Here is a 22,605-nt window from a genome sequence, read left to right as displayed (position 1 = left end):
GTGGCAGTCAATCATTCGAAGCATTTAATGAAGGTATGATCAACCTTGATGTCGAAGATTGGCGCAGAACGCGAGGAGATCCGGTGAAGGCCATCATCGATTCATTCAAGGATATCTTTACGGCTGACCGGGCGGAAAGTATTAGCATGGATGAGCCGTTCGGCTAGACTCACAGTCCAGTCAGTCGGACTATTCGCCTCCTTCGACTAGACTTGAAGGGGAGGCAAGTGATCCGGCAGTAAGAATGGGGGACCCCATTTAGCAGAGTCAACGCCCCGTGGAGGTCACCGGAGCAGCCGCCCATCCGGGGAGAGTGTGGTCCGACCAGACGGGTGGCCGTAGACGGCCGGTCTGACCGGACTGCCGGCCGGCCGATGGAATCGAATACTCGGAAGGGTCCGGCCGGCTCGCGCTTATGGTTGGAAGGCACCCTGTCAAATCGGGGTTCCGACGCTCAGTTGAAAAGGTCATGGACCGAGCTGACCTTTCGACCGACCAAAGTCATAAAGCACCCCTGTTTATTAGTCTCCACAAAGCACAAGTAAACTACTGCGGACGTCCGGCCGGATGTTGAGGGAGCTGTCCGCCCGGACAACAAGTTTGGAGCAAGGGAAAAGGACAAGGGACTTCTTTCTCTGACAGCCGGTAGGTTTCATGTGTGTGCCATGCTCCAAATCTTGTGACAGAGGATTATGCTGTCCCATCAAGGGCATGCTTTGACTGTAGCGATATGGGTCAGGTAAGCTCTCTGACAAGTACATGCCGAGGTATGGGTTGCTGACACGTCTGCACTTCGGTAAACGTGCATTAGATCTCTCCTCGCTCTATATATAGAGCCTCTTACTTCGCCGCAGGTACGCGAGAAATCACTTTTGGAGCCACCTTGTTTATCGTAGTTTAACTGACTTGAGCGTCGGAGGGTCGCCGCCGGGAACCCCCTTCCCGGCCCGACTTCTGTGCAGGTTAGCAGGAGCATCGCGCCATCAGTTGGAGATCTACATCAGCGAGTCGGAAAGCGCCACGTGCCCAGCGTCTGTTGGCTTCTGGTTCGGACAGGATCAATATATATATATATATTTGATATTACCTATAACTGATTTAAAAGAAAAAGTAGAGTTCTTCGTGCTGATAACGTGTTATAAAATTATATAAGCAATTGCATATGAAAAAGAAATATTATTAACCTTTTCTCTTTTTCCTCTCTTTTTCTTACTTATTGAAATGACTACATATGTATTTATAAATACACAATCATATTGAAACTCCTCATAAATTTACATAACTTAGGAATTTAAAAGATGATAGATTATGTAGATGAGAGAGTTTATGAAGTCATTGGGGGTTATGAGCATCCACATATTTTATTTTACAATAATTTTTTTCATTTTATCCTTTCTTTAACTTAGACAGGATTTTCTGATCTGTTTATCTTAGTTCACTTCTAGATAGGAACAATGATAAATAAATTTAATAACCTCCTGCTTATTTAACAGGTGAGGGTTTACCGACTGCTACCTATCACTATAATGAACTAGGATCATAATCTACTAAATGTGGATGAGAGGATCCCTACTTATTTAACCACTATAATGTCGAATTTTAAAGAACATTATTATTATAGTACTGTATTTCAAAAAATCAATATTACTATAGGTACTAATTTTTAAAAATTAACATCACTTTAGTATTACAAAAAATCTAAAAATAATACTACCATTATGGTGTTGTATCTTATAAATCGGCACAATAATAATGATGAATTTTAAAAATTAGCACAGACGTGTTGTTTTTTGAAATATAATATCATAATAGAATTGATTTTTAAAATATAGCATGTTTTATTCATTGAAATTTATGTAATTTTAATATGAGAGGCACTTCTTTGTCGATTGTTAAAAAAAAATTAATGAAAAATTCAAATGAAGTGTCTTTATAATATATCTTTTAAAAATAGAAGTGCCCTAAATTTTTATTACGTGATTGGCAACGTAAAATGAGGGTCAGATCCTCTGGTCCGTAAAAAATTATATTAATTCATGGTTTAATCTTTGTATTGGTGGGGGCAATGACCCTCCATCTGTTAATAGATAGGGACCATGACCTTCCACCAATCCCTTTATCTTGGTCTAAAAATGGATGAGGATAAAAAGACCAAAGGATCCCGTCCTCGTAAAATGCAGAATTGATCCATCTCCCTCATTTGTAGGCCTTTCCACACTTCTCGATTTCTTTAGATGACTAATAAGAAATTCTAGTTGGTAACTTTTAAAATTAATCAGCATAAACTCAATCCTCAGTGCCAATTAAAAATAAATAAATAAATAAATAAATAGTAATATATATATATATACAGTTTTGTTAAATTACGGACTTCTGCGTGCGGACTCATCCGCGACCTACAGATTTTGGTTTTTTTTTTTTTTTTTATATTTTTGATTTTTTTTTACCTTCCTCGTTCTCCTCTCTCTCGTCGCCGTGTGCATGTGCCAGCCTCGCCGCCCTCCTCGCCGCTGGCCGGCCGGGCACCACCCACCGGTCACCCCGCCTCCTCGCCTCCGGCCGCCCACCACCCGCCGACCACCCGCCGGCAGCCAGAATCCCAGCCGAAATCCGGCCGCGATTGCGGTCGCTAGCGTGGTGGCCAAATCGCGGCCAGATCGCGACCGCACCTGCCATCCGCGCGATCGCCCACGCCATCGAGAAGGCGGGTTCGGCCGATCCGTCCGCGATCACCAAGGCCTTCTGGTCGGTCGACTTCGTCGGGCTCAACGGGCCGATCCGCTTCGCCAAGGCCGGCTAGTATGGGTGGGTCCAGGCGGCCGGAGGCCGCCGGCGGTGGGCAGATGGCCGGCGGCAGGGCGAGTGGCGGGCGCGCGACGTGAGTTGCTTCTCGGCGAAACGAGCTGAGAACGAACGAAGCAGGAGGAGAAAAAAAATAAAGGAGAAAGAGAAAACTTTTTATAAAAATTTAATAAAAAAATGACATGGCATTAAGTCCGTAGCAATCCGTAAATAATGGTCCGTAGCATATCATTTCTCTCTCTCTCTCTCTCTATATATATATATATATTACTATTTTATTAAAAATCTTCCCCTTTTACTAAGTAACTTTGGTGAAGTCTAAAATGAATTTACATTACTATCCTTTTTTCTATTCACACTAAAAATAATTCCAACGTTTATTAGTAATTTCACAAGCGAAACAATCAGTGATCTAGAGTTCGAGACTCAGCTACGACGTATTATTATGAATTTTTCTCATCATTAATTTTCTCTGGTTGTTTTATATAAAAAAAATATAGTTATTTTTAGTTCCACATCTTAGAATTGACAACACTATGATCAAAGAAATTTCTATAAATATTTTAGGCCGACGATGTTAAAAAATATATTTTTCTTAATTTCTTTTACTAAGATAAGTATAATATTAAATTAAAATAATTTTTTGCATTGGGAAGTCCGTTATAGTAGTTTATTGTTAGAATTTTCTAACGTCACTCTTACATTATTGTACTATTGCAAGATAGGATGAATTTTATTCAAATGATGATATTAGAAAATTCAAATAATTCAAATTTTCAAAGATTCAAATAATTTATATATTATTATATTACACATACAATGCATGTCACGATTAATATATAAAATAAAAGACTTCCATTTGGAGGCCTTCTCTCAATAATGGCCCATGGCCACCCTGTGCTTGGTTTGTATTATATTATTGAGACACTATTGGCTTCATCCATAATCAGTATCAGCGAATTACTTGCTTCCCTTCTTGCCTGCACTGCACCGCACCACCGCGTCACGCACGGTGCGCCGAGTAAACAGCACGCAGCACAATCAATCCAGACCACCTGCCCATACACCGTCCTCCTCGCCGTGGGCAGCAAATTAATGGCCCTGTCCGTGAAACACGGTTTCCACGGCACTCCAAACAGCTGGCTTCCCAGCTCAACTCCTCCTCCTCCTCCTCCTTCTCCTCATTAATGGCCATGTGCCTGGCCATATGTGGAGCAGTTAATGGCAGACCGGCAGGAATCCCATCGAATAATAATTCCCATCCGCGTCGGTTATTAGTTTAGTATAGTTCATTTGGCTTCCGCTCCAAGGCTCTGTTTGCGTGTGCACGCCAAAAATTAAGACAACCGCGCTTTCCAAGTCGCTGCAACACCGGAACATCCATGCGCGCACCGTGTTGGATGAAATGCCATGCTGATTTAAGGTATTATGATTGTTGGGCAAACATTGATAACACGGCTTTTATTTTTAGAGTAAATTTTATTGATCAGAATCTGATCAATTAAAATTTTCTATCGTTCAATCATAATACATGCATGTATATATATATAATTAATAAATATATATGATATTACTAAAATATTTTTGTACATGTATGCATGAATTCTAACTAGTCAGATTTTGATCATTTAGTATTATCTTTATTTTTATTGACATTTTCTCGAATGGACCTTAGAGTTTAAAAAAAAACATACTTTACCTTCGTATTTATCAAAAGGTATATTTGAAATATTCTTTTTATTAAAAAATATAATAAAAAAATGTATATTCTCAAGTTTTCATTCAAAATATCTTTTTTAAAGATCGATCTGACAAATTTTAGCTAAAAGTACATTAATATTTATTAGAATTATTGCAATATTAATTAAGATTATTCATATATCGTTTCCAAACTACATTAATATTAATTGATATATCTAAATATTAATTATAACTATTTAAATACTGATTCAAATTATTTCAATGTTAGTTAAAGCCTTTTCAATTTAGTTAAAATCATTTTAACACTGACACACAATAATTTTGACTAAATTAAAATAATTAAAAAAATATTAAAGCAATTTTAGTAAAATTAGACGGATTTAGATTATTTTAATCCATGAAATAATTTGAGCTAAAATTGTCTGAAATAATACATTTTACTTGGACCAATTTTAACTCTAAATTGTTTATATATTATAATAATAATATATAAGCAATATTTTGACACTTCAATTTAGAATGCCCTCTTAAGATAATAAAAATAAAAGGTGTTCTTTTGATTTTTGCTCAACTCTTATAATTTTCAGAATAAATTAGCTCATATTCCTACAAATGTTAGGAAGGGATATGAACGAGAAAATAGTACGTTGAACTACGAGGGTCAAAATGAAAAGTACAAAAACTAAGGGACACAGATGATTTTTTTAATAACATAAATTGTAACCTAAACCAGCTGCGGCTTCTCTATAAAATGGGCAGCTGAGCTCAGGGCCGTCTCCATCGCCTTCAAATCTAATACATCATCGATAACAGTTACTAATTCTAACGTACGGCGACCTGAGAGAGAAGGTAATCAATGGCGATTGGGATGACGAGCCTGGTGAGGAAGCTGCTGGTTTGCGGCGGCGGCGCGGTGAGGAATTTCCCGGAGGCGGAGACGGCCGCCGGGCTGCTGCCGGAGGGGCACATCTGGGTCGTGGTGGGGACGGAGGGGGCGGCGGCGCGGCGGATGGAGGTGGAGGCGAACTACCTGAACCACCGGCTGATGGAGGACCTGCTCCGGCTGTCGGTGCCGGAGTTTGGGTACTCCTACGGCGGCGCGCTGCGCGTCGCCTGTGACGCCGACTTCTTCCTCTACCTCCTCGACCTGCTGCGGAGCAGCGACCCCGCCGTGCACTACATGGACCTGAGTGACCTCATGGCCACCTTCGCCGGCGCCGGCAGCAGAACAGAGTTCTTTCCAACTCATCGGCCGCTGCAGCGCACTATTAGCTAATTCAATTTATCTATTTTTTTGTTTAGTTAATTACATAATATTAAGTATTTTTAAGTAATTACTTGCATTAATTTCCCTTTAAGAAGGGAAATTGAGCATTAATTATTTTTTGCCCATGAATTAATTAAGTTTGGGCACTATATATATATACAAACAATTTAATGAAATTATACTGAATATGTATTAGTGTATCTTTTTCGGTTGAATAGAAATATATAATTTGACGTATTCTTCAGTTCCTATTTTAGAAACACCAAAAGAGATAATTAAATGTATTTTCTGATGTCAACTAAAAATTGTGTTAGAATGAGCATGAAGCTTTAGGCGAACGACAATAGTTTTATAAAAATATTGAAATTTTGAAAGGCAGCTGGTACTGTTTAAAATGGGAGAAGATGGTATATTAGATATGTGACTGTGACTTTCTTGTTAACCATGAAAAGATCTTTGCACTGAAAGTAGATGGCGCCGAACTAGTCTATCTATCACAAAAAAAAAAAAAAAAAAAAAATGTCAACAATCAGGTGGAGGGATCCTAGCATGATACTCCGATTCTTAAATCAAGTGATTGAGAGGAAAAAATTGTAATGAACAGTAAATTATGAGTGCATAATTTCACATAACGTAACTTAACGTATCTGAGCCTTTAAGAGGGGACCTTTATATAGTACTAATTTTTAGGGATATAAATGAATCAAACGATTCACGAGTTATTCGGAGCTCGATTCGATAAAAAGCTCGTTCGAGTTCGTTCGTTTATCTTATCGAGCCGAGCTCGAGCTCGACAGTTTTATCAAGCCAAGCTCGAGCTTAAGGATATTCGGCTCGTGAGCTCGTAAATATGTTCGTTTATAGGCTCACGAGCCAAAAAAATGAGCTTTAAAACGAACTTTAAACGGAGCTCTAAAACGACCCAAAAAACGAGCTCTAAAATGAGCAAAAAAACAAGCTCTAAACGAATCCGAAAATGAGCCCGAGCTCGCTTAACGAGTTAGGTTCGTTAACTTTGATAATCGAGCTAATAACGAGCCGAGCTCGAACTGTTCGCGAGCTTGATAATTCTAAAACGAGCCGAGCTCGAGCCTTATGATAAAAGCTTGAGCCGAGCTTGAGTCCGAATATAACTTAAATGAGTCAAGCTCGAGCCTAATACGGTTCGGCTCGTTTACATCCCTACTAATTTTCCTTTGTGATTGAATATTGATGTATTTCAAAAAAGGACTGATCATTATGATGCTTTAACACCTTTCCAAAAATAGACCATCACCTCCTCTATAATTTGCAGGGTGAAAACTTCCATCGTAAAGACCACATAAGAAATATTCCTATGATTCTCTGATAATCATTACACAAAATACCAAAAAGGAATATTAGGTTGTTGGATTGATGAACCCTTGATATGCTCTAATGGTATGTCGATCAAGTCGGCTCTATCGCCAGATCGGACCCCGTTACGTACAGGGTCGAGTTGGCTAAAGAATGATGACCCTCTGAAGGACCCGACCTCTCCAATCGGCTAAAGAGCCTGACCGGGCTGTGTGTGTCACATGTCTGATCAGACAGTAGGCCCGCTTAACCAGACCACTAGGCCAATACACATGCCCATGTTAGCCCCACGTGACCCACGAGCTCAGCTCCAAATGACACCGAAACAACTTAAGATTTCATCGATCTTGAGGAACTCGAGATTCTTCGATCAAACTAGAGGTCAGATTGATTAGACCACTCGGTCAAAACATGTGACTGTGCTAGTCCCAAGTGATGATCGTTCTTTGACTTTGACCGTTATGTCAGCCAATTCTCTTGACTATGTCCTCGACTTCGGGGGTCCCGCCTTATTCGTTGTATCACAGACATTCCCTTCAAGTATAGTCGAAGAAGGTTGTAAGCCTGATTAACTAAACATTTGTATTTTTTGTGTCTCCCGTTATCCGATTAGACGCTCGATCCGTATTCCGTCACTCTTGAGCCGATATCACACTAGTGTCTTGAAAACAAGGTATGTCACTCGCCATTAATGCTTAGTATGATGAGTACACCTTTTATCATAAGTTTGCTTACCCCCTTCCATCCTTAATAAATGTGGTTTGTATCTTTCTGGCATGTGGCACACGCTTATACAAAGAATATCTGAAATGATAAGCAACTGTTGAGATTTGATGTGACTCTTAACAGTTCAAATTCAACGATCTTGATTAATCCTCTCTCATTCGCCCCTATGATCTAACCACTGTGAGAGACCACTACTAGGGTTTTTAAGGTTTGCAACCCTTGATTCAACCCTTATCGTTTTCATATTCTCATCTTTTTCTTCTTCATCTCTCTTCGTTGTCGTCAACGACTTTTCAAGTTCCATCTTTCCATTGTAAGTTCATTTTCCTCCCCTCCTCTGTTCACTTTTCTTTTTCCTCATGGTCGTTACTCCTCCAACCACCGTCCACAGCCTTTGGTACATCTCCACCATCTCTAACTTCAACGACAGGGAAGTGGATCATAAGCATCTCACTTACAATCTCCCCCACGATCATCATATTATCATTTCGATTGACTACAATCGTTCGAACCTTCCCTGACTGGCTACCTAATTTTCTTCAAGGATCAATTTTTGGTCGGCCTTCGCTTTCCCTTGCATTTTTTTCACCAAGATTTGCAACTACTTCCGCATTCCCCTCCAACAGTTAGCTCCTAATTTAATTAGACTACCGTGTGGAGTCATTATCCTATTTCTCTTGTACTGAATCCCCTTACACCCATCGAAGTTTTCATTATTTTTATTATCCAAAGAAATTTGAGCTAGGTGTATTTATCTTTCAAGCCCGGGTGAGCTCCATTTTCCTTGATAAGATGTCCTCTTTCAACAAAGGTTGAAAGTCTCATTATTTTTATCTTCGACCGATCCCTCTAGTAGCCTTCCCTACCAGCTGCCAAATGGAATTACCCCTAGTTCTCGAGAAGGGTGTATTCTGATGGGAGCCGCTACATCACTGCCTCCAATCAGTTATCCGATCTGAAGTTCAACATTCACATGCTACTTGTGGAGAGTGTTATGTATATCTTTGAACTTAGCTCCATTCGAGTTCGACTGTTTGCCAACTTTAGTGAGAAATTTAATTTCCATTTATTGTTGTATCTAATTGTTTTCTTTTTCTATTTTACAGCCAAAACTATGTGGAAAGCTTGCCTTCGAGATTTCACCAAGTTAGATGATGAGGAAATGGACGTTTGCGGTGAGGCAGAGTTAGAGAGCCACAGACTTTTGTCGATTGGCTCGACTGAGGATCCGACTGATGAAGAAGGCGCCAATCGAGCTACAGGGAGTGACGTGGCTGCCAACACTGAGGAAATACCGCCTCTCTGACCTTCTTTGCTGCCCATGGAGGTTTCATCTGGGTCCACCTCCGGGGAGCCCCTGATCTGGCGCCAACGGCGCAAGAAACACCGCTCGACTACACCCAGACAGCAAATCTCTATTGAAGCACCAGCGTTGCGCGCGCCCACTATCCAAGAGGGAAGAGAGCTCCTCACGATTCTTCCTAAGCCTAGGAGTTGATCGTCTAACTCTCGCTTTGTGCGAGCAGATGCTACCAACCCTTGTACCGCCAACCAGAGTGATAGTCACACGACCGGTCTCTTTTTTACCACCTCCGTTAATCGAACCATCGCAACCCCATTCCAAGATATACTCTGCTCCCAAATCAAAGTCTTACACCAAGTCTAGCTCATAAGGATCAAGCGGAGCTAGCAAGCCTAAGAGAGTTAGCGTCATACTTAGGCTACATTCTTATGAGTGACCCTGTACCCACCCAGCAAAGTCATTCTCCCTAGCATCTAATAAAAATACAAGACATTTTAGCTCATACTTGGATGGACTCTCTGGTATGCATGGCCGAGTACCTCCTAGAGGAGCTCATCGATCATTTTTCCCAAGATGTGATAAGGGTAAACTCCTACCACTGTCATACATTCATCTCTCTATTATATGCCGCGCAAATCATTTATTGCTTTATCAATTCTAGATGAATGAGTTAGCACTTTGCCAAAAGATGGCAGAGCTAAATCATAATTACCAGACTTTGAAGGGCTCAGTAGGAGGAGTGGGAACCTCTCAAGGCGCTAGCGAGTGCCACCAAGTTGAAATGACTTAATTAAAGAGCAAACTTGAGTGCCAATCCAAGTTGCTGCTAAGAGTTGAGTGGGCTCTCTCAAAAGAAAATGATAGAGGACAGGACCAGAAGGTCCATATCAAGAGGCTCCAAAAATAATTGCAAACTTTCGAGTCCCACCTTTGATTGGAGAATACACAGAAACTCTATGCTATAGCTGACTTGTACCTAAAAAAAATTGAAGTCCGAGCCCTCACCTGGAAATAAGAAGAAACGGAGACCACTCTTACCGCTGAGCTAGCCTGCAAGACAACTGAACTGACAATTAAGGACCTTTAGCTTAAAGAGAAGCAACAAGCCATAAACTCCAAAGATGCTAAGGTGGAGGACTTAAAGGCCAAGATGGTGAATTATAAAGTGTGGGAGCTTGATCGACTTGAGGCCTTTCTAGTGGAGTATCTGTGTTCTCAAGACTTCAACATGATGCTTGCTCGAAAAAAAACTCCAAAATGTTTGGGTATGGCACAGAAGGAGCTATAAATCAACTTAGGGAAGCAAGCCACCTGACCGCGGATATCCCTAAGAATTTCATTCGGCACTAAAAAATTTTAGAGGATATTCCAGAGGACGCCTTCCCCGATTTTGCTTGATGTGTTTAAACGAAATGTTTCCCTTTAGAGTTTCATTCCCTTGGTTTTGTAAAGTGAACTAAGAGACTTATGTTATTTTAATGTATATATATTTTCACCACTCCCTTGCCTTTGAAACTTTATCCTTAGCATTGTGTCATGTCCTTTTTTCCTTTGCTTGAATTCGTGTAAGTAATGCTTGAACCACAACCAACTTACATAAGTAGCACTTCAATAGTTTGAAAAATTTTGAACACATGGTTGGAAAGTCGAAGGCACAGGGAAACCCGCCTATAACTTGATGCTAAAGCTTGAGAATCTGGGATGAAACTCCGATCAGATAAATAAAAGACACGGGGAAATCCGCTTATAACTCGGCATTAAAGCTCAAGAGTTTGGGACGAACCTCCAATTAGACGATTAGAGGTATAGGGAAACTTGCTTATAGCTCAGCATCCTAGCCTGAGAGTTTGGAATTTTAATCTTCGCCCAGAGGGTCGAAGGGCATAGAAAAATCCACTTATAACTGAGCGCTAAGACTCGAGAATCTGGGATGAACCTTTGATCGGATGATCAGAGGGCACGGGGAAACTCGCTTATAACTCGACACCCTAGCCTAAGAGTGTGGAATTTTAACTTTCACCTAAAGGGGTCAAAGGGCACAGGAAAACTTACTTATAACTAGACGCTAAGGCTTGAGAGTTTGGGACGAACCTCCAATCGGACAATTGAAGGACACTAGGAAACCCGCTTATAACTTAGCACCCAAGTCCAAAAATTTAGAATTCTAACCTTCACTTAGAGAGTCAAGGCCATGGGAAAACCTGCTTATAACTCGGCGCTAAGGCTCAAGAGTCTGGGATGAATCTTTGATCGAACAATCAAAGAGCATGAGAAAATCTGCTTATAACTCGACACCTTGGTCCGAGACTTTGGAATTTTAACCTTCGTCCAGAGGGTCGAAAGGCATGGGAAAAATCGCTTATAATTCGGCGCTAAGGCTCGAGAGTCTGGGATGAACCTTTGATCAGATAATCAAAGAGCATGGAGAAACCTGCTTATAACTTGGCAGCCTGGCCTGAGAGTATGAAATTTAACCTTTGCCAAAAGGATTGAAGGGCACGGGGAAACCCACTTATATGTTAACTCTAATGTTCAAGAGTCTAGGATGAACCTCCGATCGAACAATCAGAAGACACAGGTAAATCCACTTATAACTCGACACTTTGGCCCGAGAGTCTGAAATTTTAATCATCACTTAGAGGGTCGAAGGGTATGGAAAATTCGCTTATAACTTGGCGTTAAGGCTCGAGAGTCTAGACTGAACCTCCGATCGGATGATCGAAGGGTACGAGGAAACTCACTTATAACTCGACACCCTAGCCTGAGAGTCTAGAAATTAACCTTTACCCAGAGGGTCGAAGGGTACAGAGAAATTCGCTTATAACTTGATAGTAAGGCTTGAGAGTCTAGGACAAACCTTCAATTAAATGATGATCGAGGGCATGAGGAGACTCACTTATAACTTGGCACCCTGGCCTAATAATCTAGAATTTAACCTTATCTTAGAGGGTTGAAGGGCACTAGGAAATCCGCTTATAACTCGGCTCTATGACTCTAGAGTCTGGGACGAACCTCCGATTAGACTATTGGAGGGTATGGGGAAACCCTCATATAAGTCAACACCCTGGCCTGAGAGTCTAAAATTTTAACCTTCGCCAGAGCTTTGAAAGACATATGGAAACCTGCTTATAACTCTACACTAAGGCTCAAGAGTTTGGGATGAACCTCTGATCAGACGATCGAAGGGCACAGGGAAATCCGCCTATAACTCAATGCTAAGGCTTGATAATCTAGGATGAAACTCTGATCAGATGAATGAAGGAAACGGGGAAATTCACTTATAACTCGGCACTAAGGCTCGAGAGTTTGGGACGAACTTCCGATCGGACGATTGGAGGTATAAGGAAACCCGCTTATAACTCGACATCCTATTCTGAGAGTATGGAATTTTAACTTTTCCCATAGGGTCGAAGGGCACGGAAAAACTCACTTATAACTCAGTGATAAGGCTCGAGAGTCTGGGACGAACCTCTGATCAGACGATCGGAGGGCACAGGGAAACCTGCTTATAACTCGACACCCTAGCCTGAGACTGTGAAATTTTAACCTTCGCCCAATGGGGTCAAAGGGCACGGGAAAATCCGCTTATAACTAGGCGCTAAGGCTTGAGAGTTTGGGACAAACCTCCAATCGGACGATTGAAGGGTACTAGGAAACCTACTTATAACTCGACACCCAAGTCCGAGAATTTAGAATATTAACCTTCTCCTAGAGAGTCAAAGCCACGAGAAAACATGCTTATAACTTGGTGCTAAGGCTCAAGAGTCTGGGACGAACCTCCGATTGAACAATCGAAGAGTACGGGAAAATCTGCTTATAACTCGGCACCTTGGTATGAGAATTCGGAATTTTAACCTTCGCCCAAAGGGTCGAAGAGCATGGGAAAAATCGCTTATAATCCGACGCTAAGGCTCGAGAGTCTGGGACGAACCTCCGATCAGATAATCAAAGAACATAGGAAAACCCACTTATAACTTGGTAGTCTGGCCTGAGAGCCTGGAATTTAACTTTTGCCCAGAGGATTGAAGGGCATGAGGAAACCCACTTATACCTCAACACTAAGGTTCGAGAGTCTAAGATGTGTTAAACGTTGCATCAGTTGCAATGTCGGGAAGATGAAGGGGTGCCCATTCACCTTCATCTTCCTTCATTGAAAGCAGCCATCAAGGCATCCGTTGGTAACCGATGTCTTGTTTGCTATATATGATGGCGTCCAAGGCAATCTGGGGGGTGTGCGAGTGAAGCGGAGGTGACCAGAGAGTTTTGGGAGGTGATCAGTGAGCAGAGGAGAACGCCCAGAGACCGGGATTTGGTTCGTGAAAGAATTCGAGGAGGTTCCGTGAGGTGATCTTCTCGGCGACAACAGCAGCGACGCCTCCGGTGGTTCTTCGGCGATTTTTTCGGGAAAGCATTGTGAGTGGTTACCGCATTATTTTGTTTCTGTTTCATGTTCTCAAAACTACCAACAATGGTATCATAGCATGGTTTTTGAAAGCATGGAAATCGACGCGAAAAAGCTCGCGTTTTTTCTTCTTCTGTCGCGAAGAAGAAGATGAACAGAAACATTGTTCATCAATTGAATCGATTAACCAATCGATTCAATTGAATTGAATCGATTGAAATTTCATTTCAATCGATTCAAAAATCACGAACAGTACCACTTTGACGAAGCACAGTGTTGAATCGATTCAACACTGTGCATGAATCGATTCAAAATTGTAACGCACAGTATTTTTTTAAGTACTGAATCGATTGAGAGAAAATGTACAGTAATTTTGACGAAGCACAGTGAAGGGAAAAAAAACGTGTATACAGAAAAAAAAAGGTGCATGCATGTTTTATTTATTTTTTTCTTTACGCATCTGAATAGTGCATGTGTTCAAATTTAATTAAATATATTTATTTATTAATTAAATACATACTGAGATGTATTATTAATAAATAAATAAATATTTAATTAATTTATGATTCAATTTACTAAAAATGGAACCCTACCAACTTGTCCTATCAAACCCAGGTCTGATTTAAATTATTAATTGATTTAAGCAGACCAAATTGATTCAATAATATCTAGATCTGGTTCAAATTATTTGTTGGTTTAACCAGTTCATTTATTATTGAATTAATTGGGGTGAGTTTAATTACAGAAGTTGAGCTGATCAAATATGACCAGATTAGTTCCGTTGTGTCAGTTTTGATCAAAAAGATTAGATTTGTTCTAATATGTCAGACTTAATCCAATGGTCATTGGATGAATCAAACAGACCTAAGTTTGATCAATAAGTCTAAGATTGACTCAAATGAGCTTAAACAATAACATAACATATGTCCAATTAGATTAGTTCTAATGAGGACAATAGACTAAGTTTAACATCCGGACTCCTGATTGATCGGTTTAATGGGTCAGTCGACTTAAACTCTTGAAAATCGAGAAGATTTATTTTTCTTGATTTATAATGATGGTATGCTTGTATAAATTGAATTAAACTGGTTTTGTACCGGTTAGTCAATTTTGTACTGACTTATTTAAATTTAATTTTTCAGATGGCACGAACGATTACCACATTGATTCGTCACGAAGTGCGGCGAAACCAGCTCCGAGAGGAGATTCAGGAGATATAGTATAAGTCTGCTTATGGAGTCGACGGACATGTTAGACGGCTGGATAGACTATTTTGGAAACTTGAGCAAGAAGAGTTTCCAGTCCTGGACAATTATAGGATCTGAGCATTGATGCATTCATTGCCAGAGTATCCCAGGGTAATAGCAGACTATATATGGGGGTGTCATGAAGGACGCGTCAAACATTCAGTACTGTGTGAGGAACTACTTCACCATATGGGTGAAGAAGAGCCTGAAGAGTTTAAAGAGGACCAGGAGATGCTCGAGGAAGATCCAGAAATGGATCTGATGAAGAATCTTGAAGCTACCCCATATGAAATTATCCCAAATGAGTCCAGGTTAATAGGGATAATGTTGGCTTCTACACTAGTGCTTGTCTTAGTAGGAGCAATGCTGACATATCTAGTTTACTAGTGTTCTGTTTACTGTCGTTATGTACAAACAGTGTTAGCTCATCTAGTTTTTGAGTCATGTAATAATTTCTGTCGTTTTGTACTAACAGAATTAAATAATGAAAAGTTATGTTATATGTTAACTAACTTGGAAATGATTAGTTCATTTCATGATATGATTAGTTCATATATCCATATGATTAGTTCATATGAAAAATGATTCGTTCATTAGATGAGATGTGTGTAATATAATTGATCAATGTTGATTAGATTATAACATACAAATGATGAGTGGAAACAATATTATCACTTGATTTTGTAAACTAATTCTAATTTACACTGAGTCAATAATTAATAGCACATATATGAATTACACTGGAATGATAAATAATTTGTTTATTTATATAGATCATGACAACTAAAAACATCATAGCTAAACTCAATAAGGGTGAAAAATTATATGGGGATAACTACAAAATCTGACACCTCAAGATACAATACGTTCTTGAGGAACAAGAAGTTCTAGAGGCTGTAAATCAATTCTTGGAGGAACCGGTTGATGGTTCTACAGTACAGCACAGACGTGACCTTGATGTCTATAAGGCATGGAAAAGGAAGGACTCCATTGCTAAGGGCATATTGATTAGTTCAATTGTGGATGACCTGGTGTTTGAATATGAGCCATTACCATCGGCTCATGCTGTCTGGGTAGCCCTTAGAGATAAGTACAGTGGAGTCAGTCTGAGTAAGCTCCGTCAGCTAACTATCAAGTTTGATAGCTGTAAAAAGTGCTCGAATGTTACCATGGCCCAACATCTTAGGGAGATGGGTAACATGATTCGAGAGCTTAAGACTGCTGGTTATGCGTTGATCGATGAACAACAGGTTCAGGCAGTTATTCGTTCCCTTCCTGATTCCTAGGAAACGATGAAATAGAATCTGACCCATAGTGAGAGTATCAAGACTTTCACTGATGTTTCACGCCATGTGGAACTTGAGGCGGAGAGGATTGAATCCGCAAGGATTTCTGGTCAAACTTTTGTAGCTGAAGGTTTTGGTTCCAAGAATAAGAACAAATGGTTTAAGAAAGGAAAGGGAAAAGGAAAGGAGGCTAATGCTGTTGTTGCGAAAAACTAAATCAAGAAGAAAGGAAAGAGATATGGACGAAAACCTAGGAGCACGTTGACTTGCTTCAACTGTGCCAAGAAGGGCCATTTTGCTCGGGAGTGTGCTGAGCCTAAAAAGGTAGATCCATCTTTGTCTTCTTTCCACGAGCAATATGTTGCAAGTACAGTGTTGTTAGCTGATTCGTATCCTTTGTGGATTGTAGATTCAGGAGCAACGAACCATGTAGCTCGTGATCGAGCTACATATATGGAGTACCATCGGGTACCAGCTGGCAACAAATGGATATATGTAGGAAACAATGTAAGAATTGAAGTCAAAGGAATTGGCACTTGCAAACTTAACATACGTGGTGGAGGCACCTTATTTCTACATGATGTCCTGTACGCTCCTGAGATTCGACGGAATCTGGTTTCCGTCATTTGTCTTCTTGATTTAGGTTATAATGTAAATTTTTATAGCCGTTATGTGAAACTTCGAATTAACTCTGTGTTAATTGGATATGGTTTTGTAACAAATGGTTTTATGGTTCTTGATGTAGAACCAAATAATAATGATGGTTGCTTTTCAAACATTGCTCTTACTAGTAATGCTGATGTTAATGATGAAATTTGGTATGCTAGATTGGGACATATAAGACAAGAATAAATAAATAGATTAGATAAGGAGTGCCTATTAGACACTCATGCTAAGATTAACTTGTCTATATATGAGCATTGTCTTGCGGGAAAGACGACTAGAAAACCATTTGGTAAGACTATTAGGACTGAATCACCATTGCAATTAATTCATTCAGATATTTATGGTCCAATGAATATGAAGGTTAAAAATGAGAGTTCTTATTTCATTACATTTATTGATGACTTTACACGTTTTGGTCATGTGTATTTAATTTCTCACAAATTTGAAGCATTGGATTGCTTTATTCGTTACTTGAATGAAGTTGAGAATCAATTGGAACGTAAGGTTAAAACCTTGCGCACTGATCGTGGAGGTGAGTATTTGTCTGATCAGTTCACGACAATGTGTAATGAGAAAGGGATTATTAGACAACTAACTATCCCTGGAACTCCATAGCAAAATGGGGTTGCTGAAAGAAGAAATATGACTCTTCTTGAAATGGTTAGGTCTATGATAGCGCAGGATAATTTGCCAATCTCCTATTGGGGAGATGCATTATTAGTTGCGACCTATATACTTAACAAAGTGCTTTCAAAGTCAGTTCCATCTACTCCACATGAACGTTGGACAGGCAGAAAGCCGGGTTTAAGTAATCTGAGACCTTGGGGGTCAGCTGCCTACGTTCATGATAAGACTCACGAATATGAAAAATTAGGACTTAGAGGTAAGAAGTGTATCTTTATAAGGTACTCTGAGACTTCTAAGGGTTATATTTTTATTGGTGAGCGACAAGATGGAACCATCTATGAAATAGAGTCAAGAGATGCTACTTTTCTAGAAAAGAGTTCCCAACATGAGGTGAAGTTGATAAGACAATTCCTCTATATGAGATAGAGGAGGAAGATAATGTTCCTTTATCAACAGATCAGGAGATGCCTGAATCTAGTCAACCGAGTGAGAGTAATTTACCACTAAATGAGTCAGTTTCTCAACAGTCTAACCTTCGAAGAAGTAGTCGTCAGATTATTCCTCGAAGAAGGTTTGATATTGAAAATGAGGCATTAATGGTTTTCCCAGTTGATGATGAGGAACCTTGAACAGTTGAGGAAGCTTTGAGAAGCTCAATTAGAAAAGAATGGAAAATTACAATGGATGAAGAAATGGAGTCAATGAGAAAGAATCAAGTTTGGGATTTAGTCAATCTTCCTCCGGGCTGAAGGGCTATTGGGAATAAGTGGATTCTCAAAGTAAAGAGGAAAGCAGATAGATTGATTAATCGATACAAAGCTCGATTAGTTGCAAAAGAATATACCCAAATGGAGGGTATTGACTTTGAAGAGACATTCTCCCCAGTTGTGAAGTTTGTGTCAATACGTGTCATCCTAACTATAGTAGCACAATATGACATGGAATTACATCAGATGGATATAAAAATGGCTTTCCTTAATGGTAATCTTGACGAAGAAATCTATATGGTACAACCAAAAGGTTATGTTGCTGAAGGCTAAGAGAAAAGAGTATGTAGACTTCGAAAGTCTATATATGAGCTAAAGCAAGTGTCAAGACAATGAAACATAAGATTTAATGAAGTAATATTGTCTTATGATTTCGAAATGGTCAATGAGGATCATTGTGTTTACCTAAGAAAAGAAAAAGGAAATTTTGTCATTTTATCATTATATGTTGATGATATGCTAATAGTTAGAAGTGACATAAAGTGTGTGATAGAAGTCAAAAGTTGGCTTTCATCATAATTTGACATAATAAATATGGGAGAAGCAGAGTACATCTTAGGAGTGAAGATCGTTAGAGACCGATTAAAGAGGCTTTTGGGTTTGTCTCAATAAGCTTATATCACTAAGATGCTGCAACACTTCAATATGTCAGATTGCAACGTTGAACAAACACCTATAGCCAAAGGTACTGTCTTGAGCAAAAGTATGTATCTCAAAACTCCTAAGGAAATAGTCGAAATGAAGAAGAAACCATATGCCAGTGCCATTGGTAATTTGATGTACACTATGTTGTGTACCTATCCCGATATAAGCTATGCTGTTGGCTTAGTTAGTCGTTTCCAGTCAAACCCAGGATCGAGACACTGGAAAGCGGTGAAGAGGATATTTAGATATCTCAAAGAAACAACGGATTATTGCCTTTGCTTCCAAGGATCAGATATGAGCCTAAATGACTACTCAGATACAGATTGGACAGGGGACTTTGATAACAGAAAATCCACATTTGGCTATGTCTTCTTGCTGAATGGTGGCGCCATCTCATAGAACAGCAAGAAGCAAGCTTGTGTAGCCTTGTCGACAATGGAAGTTGAGTATGTGGCTTGTGCAACGGTTGTGCAAGAGGTTGTCTGGCTAAGAAGGTTCCTGAAGTATCTGAGGATAGTGGGAGTCCTGTTACTGTGTATTGTGACAATCAAGCTGCGATAACTTTTTCAAGGATCCCAAATATCACAGCAAAGACAAACATATAGAAATTAAGTATAATTATATAAGGGATATTGTTGACAAGAAAAAGATTATTCTTGAGTACATCCTTACACGAAATATGCTTGCTGATCCTTTTACTAAGCCATTGACTAAAGAGTTATTTCATGGGCATATGAAGTCTTTGGGACTTCGAAGAATGTAACTAATTGTAAAGACATTTTGATAAATGAAAAATGTCATGATTTATTCAATGTATATGCCTTTGTTACATTCGAATAAAAGTCTCGATAAACATGTTGGCAGATTGAGATTGGTCCACTCACATGGACAATCATCTCTATTTGTTAAGTACGAATAGATGTAAGACCGTTGCTTATGGGACAACTTATGTAGCTGTGAATAGAGACATACCCATAAGTTAAGGTCACCTTGATATTTGTGTCAAGATGAGATCATTTGTGTAATGATTGGAGTAAATGCACCCACCATTTACTGAATCTGCTTGAAGCCAGATTAGAATTCATATGTTGAATTCAGGATTAGACATTGGGAATGTCTAGATCGAAATCTGTACGATGTTAAATTTGGAAAAAACATGCGCACTTTTTAGTAAAGAGAATAACATCGTAGCATGTGATTCATACCACATATGCTATGACGACAAGAAGAGTAGTAGGAGAATGGATCCTTGCTTCTCTACTATGTGAGATCCTTGAGATTATAAGTTAATTTCAATCTTACTCTAAGTGACTATTTAGCTGTCTACTTGAAGTTTTGATCAGTGTCTGCTACTTTAGCATGTTTCCTATTGACTATGAATGATTCGGTCTATGAAGCATAACTAGGAAAGCGACTGATTAGAATGAATAGATTCTAGCTAAAAAGGAAGATTAAGATTGATTTACATCTGTGATATTTATTCACTGGTACCAGTTATATTTTTAGTTCAGTACATAAAATGTAATTGTGAATAATTTGTTTGATTGGAGATGTTGAACATGCTCTTGACATATGGTCAATATGAGGGATTATAGATGTTCATAATGATGTAAATAATTTAATCTGGGGCAAAGGCAAGCCATTTATGTCTTTGATTTGTTCTATAGACATTTATGTCTCTGATTTGTTCTATGGAGCAGCTAAGTAAGGTGTAACAATCTTCTTAGCAATTGAATGCTCACTGTGCTTGTTGTCGCACGAACCATTTTCCCTAATGTATGGAATGAATGTTCTTATTTGGTCTTTGTGACTAAATTTTGCTCTGGTCTTTGTGAACTTGATCCTCATAAAGTCTTCGTGACTTATTTGGTCTTTGTGACTAAATTTTGCTCTAGTTTTCATGACTTGATCCTCATAAAGTCTTCGTGGCTTATTTGGTCTTTGTGACTAAATTTTGTTCTGATCTTCGTGACTTGATCCTCATAAAGTCTACGTGACTTATTTAGTCTTTGTGACTAATTTCGCTCTGGTCTTCGTGACATGATCATCTTGTAGTCTATGTGACTGACATGGTCTATGTGACCATATGGATTGACTTGGACGAGTGGGAGATGTTAAACGTTGCATCAGTTGCAACGTCGGGAAGATGAAGGGGTGCCCATTCACCTTCATCTTCCTCCATTGAAAGTAGCCATCAAGGCATCGGTTGGTAACCGATGTCTTGCTTGCTATATATGATGGCGTCCAAGGCAATCTGGGGGGTGTGCGACTGAAGCGAAGGTGACCAGAGAGTTTTGGGAGGTGATCAGCGAGCAGAGGAGAACGCCCAGAGGTCTGGATTTGGTTAGTGAAAGAGTTCGAGGAGGTTCCGTGAGGTGATCTTCTCTACAACAGCAGCAGCGACGTCTCCGGTGGTTCTTCGGCGATTTCTTCACGAAAGCACTGTGAGTGGTTACTGCATTATTTTGTTTCTATTTCATGCTCTCAAAACTACCAACAGGATGAACCTCCGATCGGACAATCAGAGGGCACAAGGAAATCCGCATATAACTATGCACTCTGGCCCGGGAGTTTGAAATTTTAACCTTCACTTAGAGGGTCGAAGGGTACGGAAAAATTTGCTTATAACTCGGTGCTAAGGCTTGAGAATCTGGAATGAACCTCCGATCAGATGATCGAAGGGTACATGGAAACTCATTTATAACTCGGCACCCTAGCCTTAGAGTCTAGAATTTAACCTTTGCCCAGAGGGTCGAAGGGTATAGGGAAATTCGCTTATAACTTGATACTAAGGCTCGGGAGTCTAGGACGAACCTTCAATCATATGATGATTGGAGGGCACGAGGAGACCCGCTTATAACTTGTCACCCTGACCTAAGAGTCTAGAATTTAACCTTATCTTAGAGGGTTGAAGGGCACTAGGAAATCCACTTATAACTCGACTCTATGACTCAGAGTTTGGGACGAACCTCCAATTGGACTATTGGAAGGTACGGGGAAACCCGCTTATAACTCGACACCTTGACTTGAGAGTATGAAATTTTAACGTTCGCCAGAGGGTCGAAAGGCACATGGAAACCTGCTTATAACTCTCCACTAAGGATCAAGAGTTTGGGATGAACCTCTGATCAGACGATCGAAGGGCATAGGAAAACTCGCTTATAACTCGACACCTTGGCTCGAGAATATGAAATTTTAAAGTTTGCTCAGAGGGTCAAAGGGAACGGGGAAACCCGTTTTTAGCTTGATGCTAAGGGTCAAGAGTCTGGGATGAACGTTCGATCGGACGATCAGAGGGCACGAGAAAACCTACTTTTAACTCAACACCCTAGCCTAAGAGATTGGAATTTTAACCTTCTCTTAAAGGGTCAAAGGGCATGGGGAAATCCTCTTATAGCTCGGTGTTAAGGCTCGAGAGCCTGGGACGAACCTCCGATTGGACGATCGGAGGGCATGGGAAAATCCACTTATAACTCGGCACCCTAGCCTGAGAGTCTAGAATTCTTGTCTCCTGTGCTAAGTTTGTCTGTATTTTCATTAAGTATGAATATTCAATAGGACATATACACATACTACATGCATACTCTCAGGTTTGATAAAGTTGCAGGTAGTTTACACTCCATGACCGCTCCAAGTTTCTTCACTCAGCGTCTTGAAGATAATAGGATTTTGAGGTGAGTCTCTACACCACCTTGTACAGTCCACCCTATTAAGGCTCTAACTTGCTGACATCTTGACCAGCTCGATCTGCTTCCAAACTAAGTTGCCCAATTGAAAAAAATCTTGGGATGACTCTACGATTGTAGTTTTATTTCATCCTTTGAATATAGG

At 39.9% G+C, this 22,605-nt stretch overlaps 1 protein-coding gene across 1 annotated transcript; it reads left to right on the top strand.

Moving 5' to 3' along the window:
* Positions 1–5,301: 5,301 nt before the first annotated feature.
* Positions 5,302–5,956, top strand: LOC121990467 (auxin-responsive protein SAUR40-like). Its single transcript, XM_042544596.1, has one exon. It carries the CDS (start codon positions 5,360–5,362, stop codon positions 5,777–5,779), a length of 420 nt encoding a protein of 139 aa, XP_042400530.1. The 5' UTR covers positions 5,302–5,359; the 3' UTR covers positions 5,780–5,956.
* The last annotated feature ends 16,649 nt before the right edge of the window (positions 5,957–22,605 follow it).

This window comes from Zingiber officinale, chromosome 6B (genome assembly GCF_018446385.1).
Source record: "Zingiber officinale cultivar Zhangliang chromosome 6B, Zo_v1.1, whole genome shotgun sequence".
NCBI classification, from domain to species: Eukaryota; Viridiplantae; Streptophyta; class Magnoliopsida; order Zingiberales; family Zingiberaceae; genus Zingiber; species Zingiber officinale.
Note: the sequence above shows the minus strand (reverse complement) of the source record. Positions and strands in the feature narration are given on the sequence as shown.

Coding starts and splice junctions, on each gene's coding strand:
- LOC121990467 (XM_042544596.1), top strand. CDS start 5,360: ATGGCGATTGGGATGACGAGCCTGGTGAGGAAGCTGCTGGTTTGCGGC.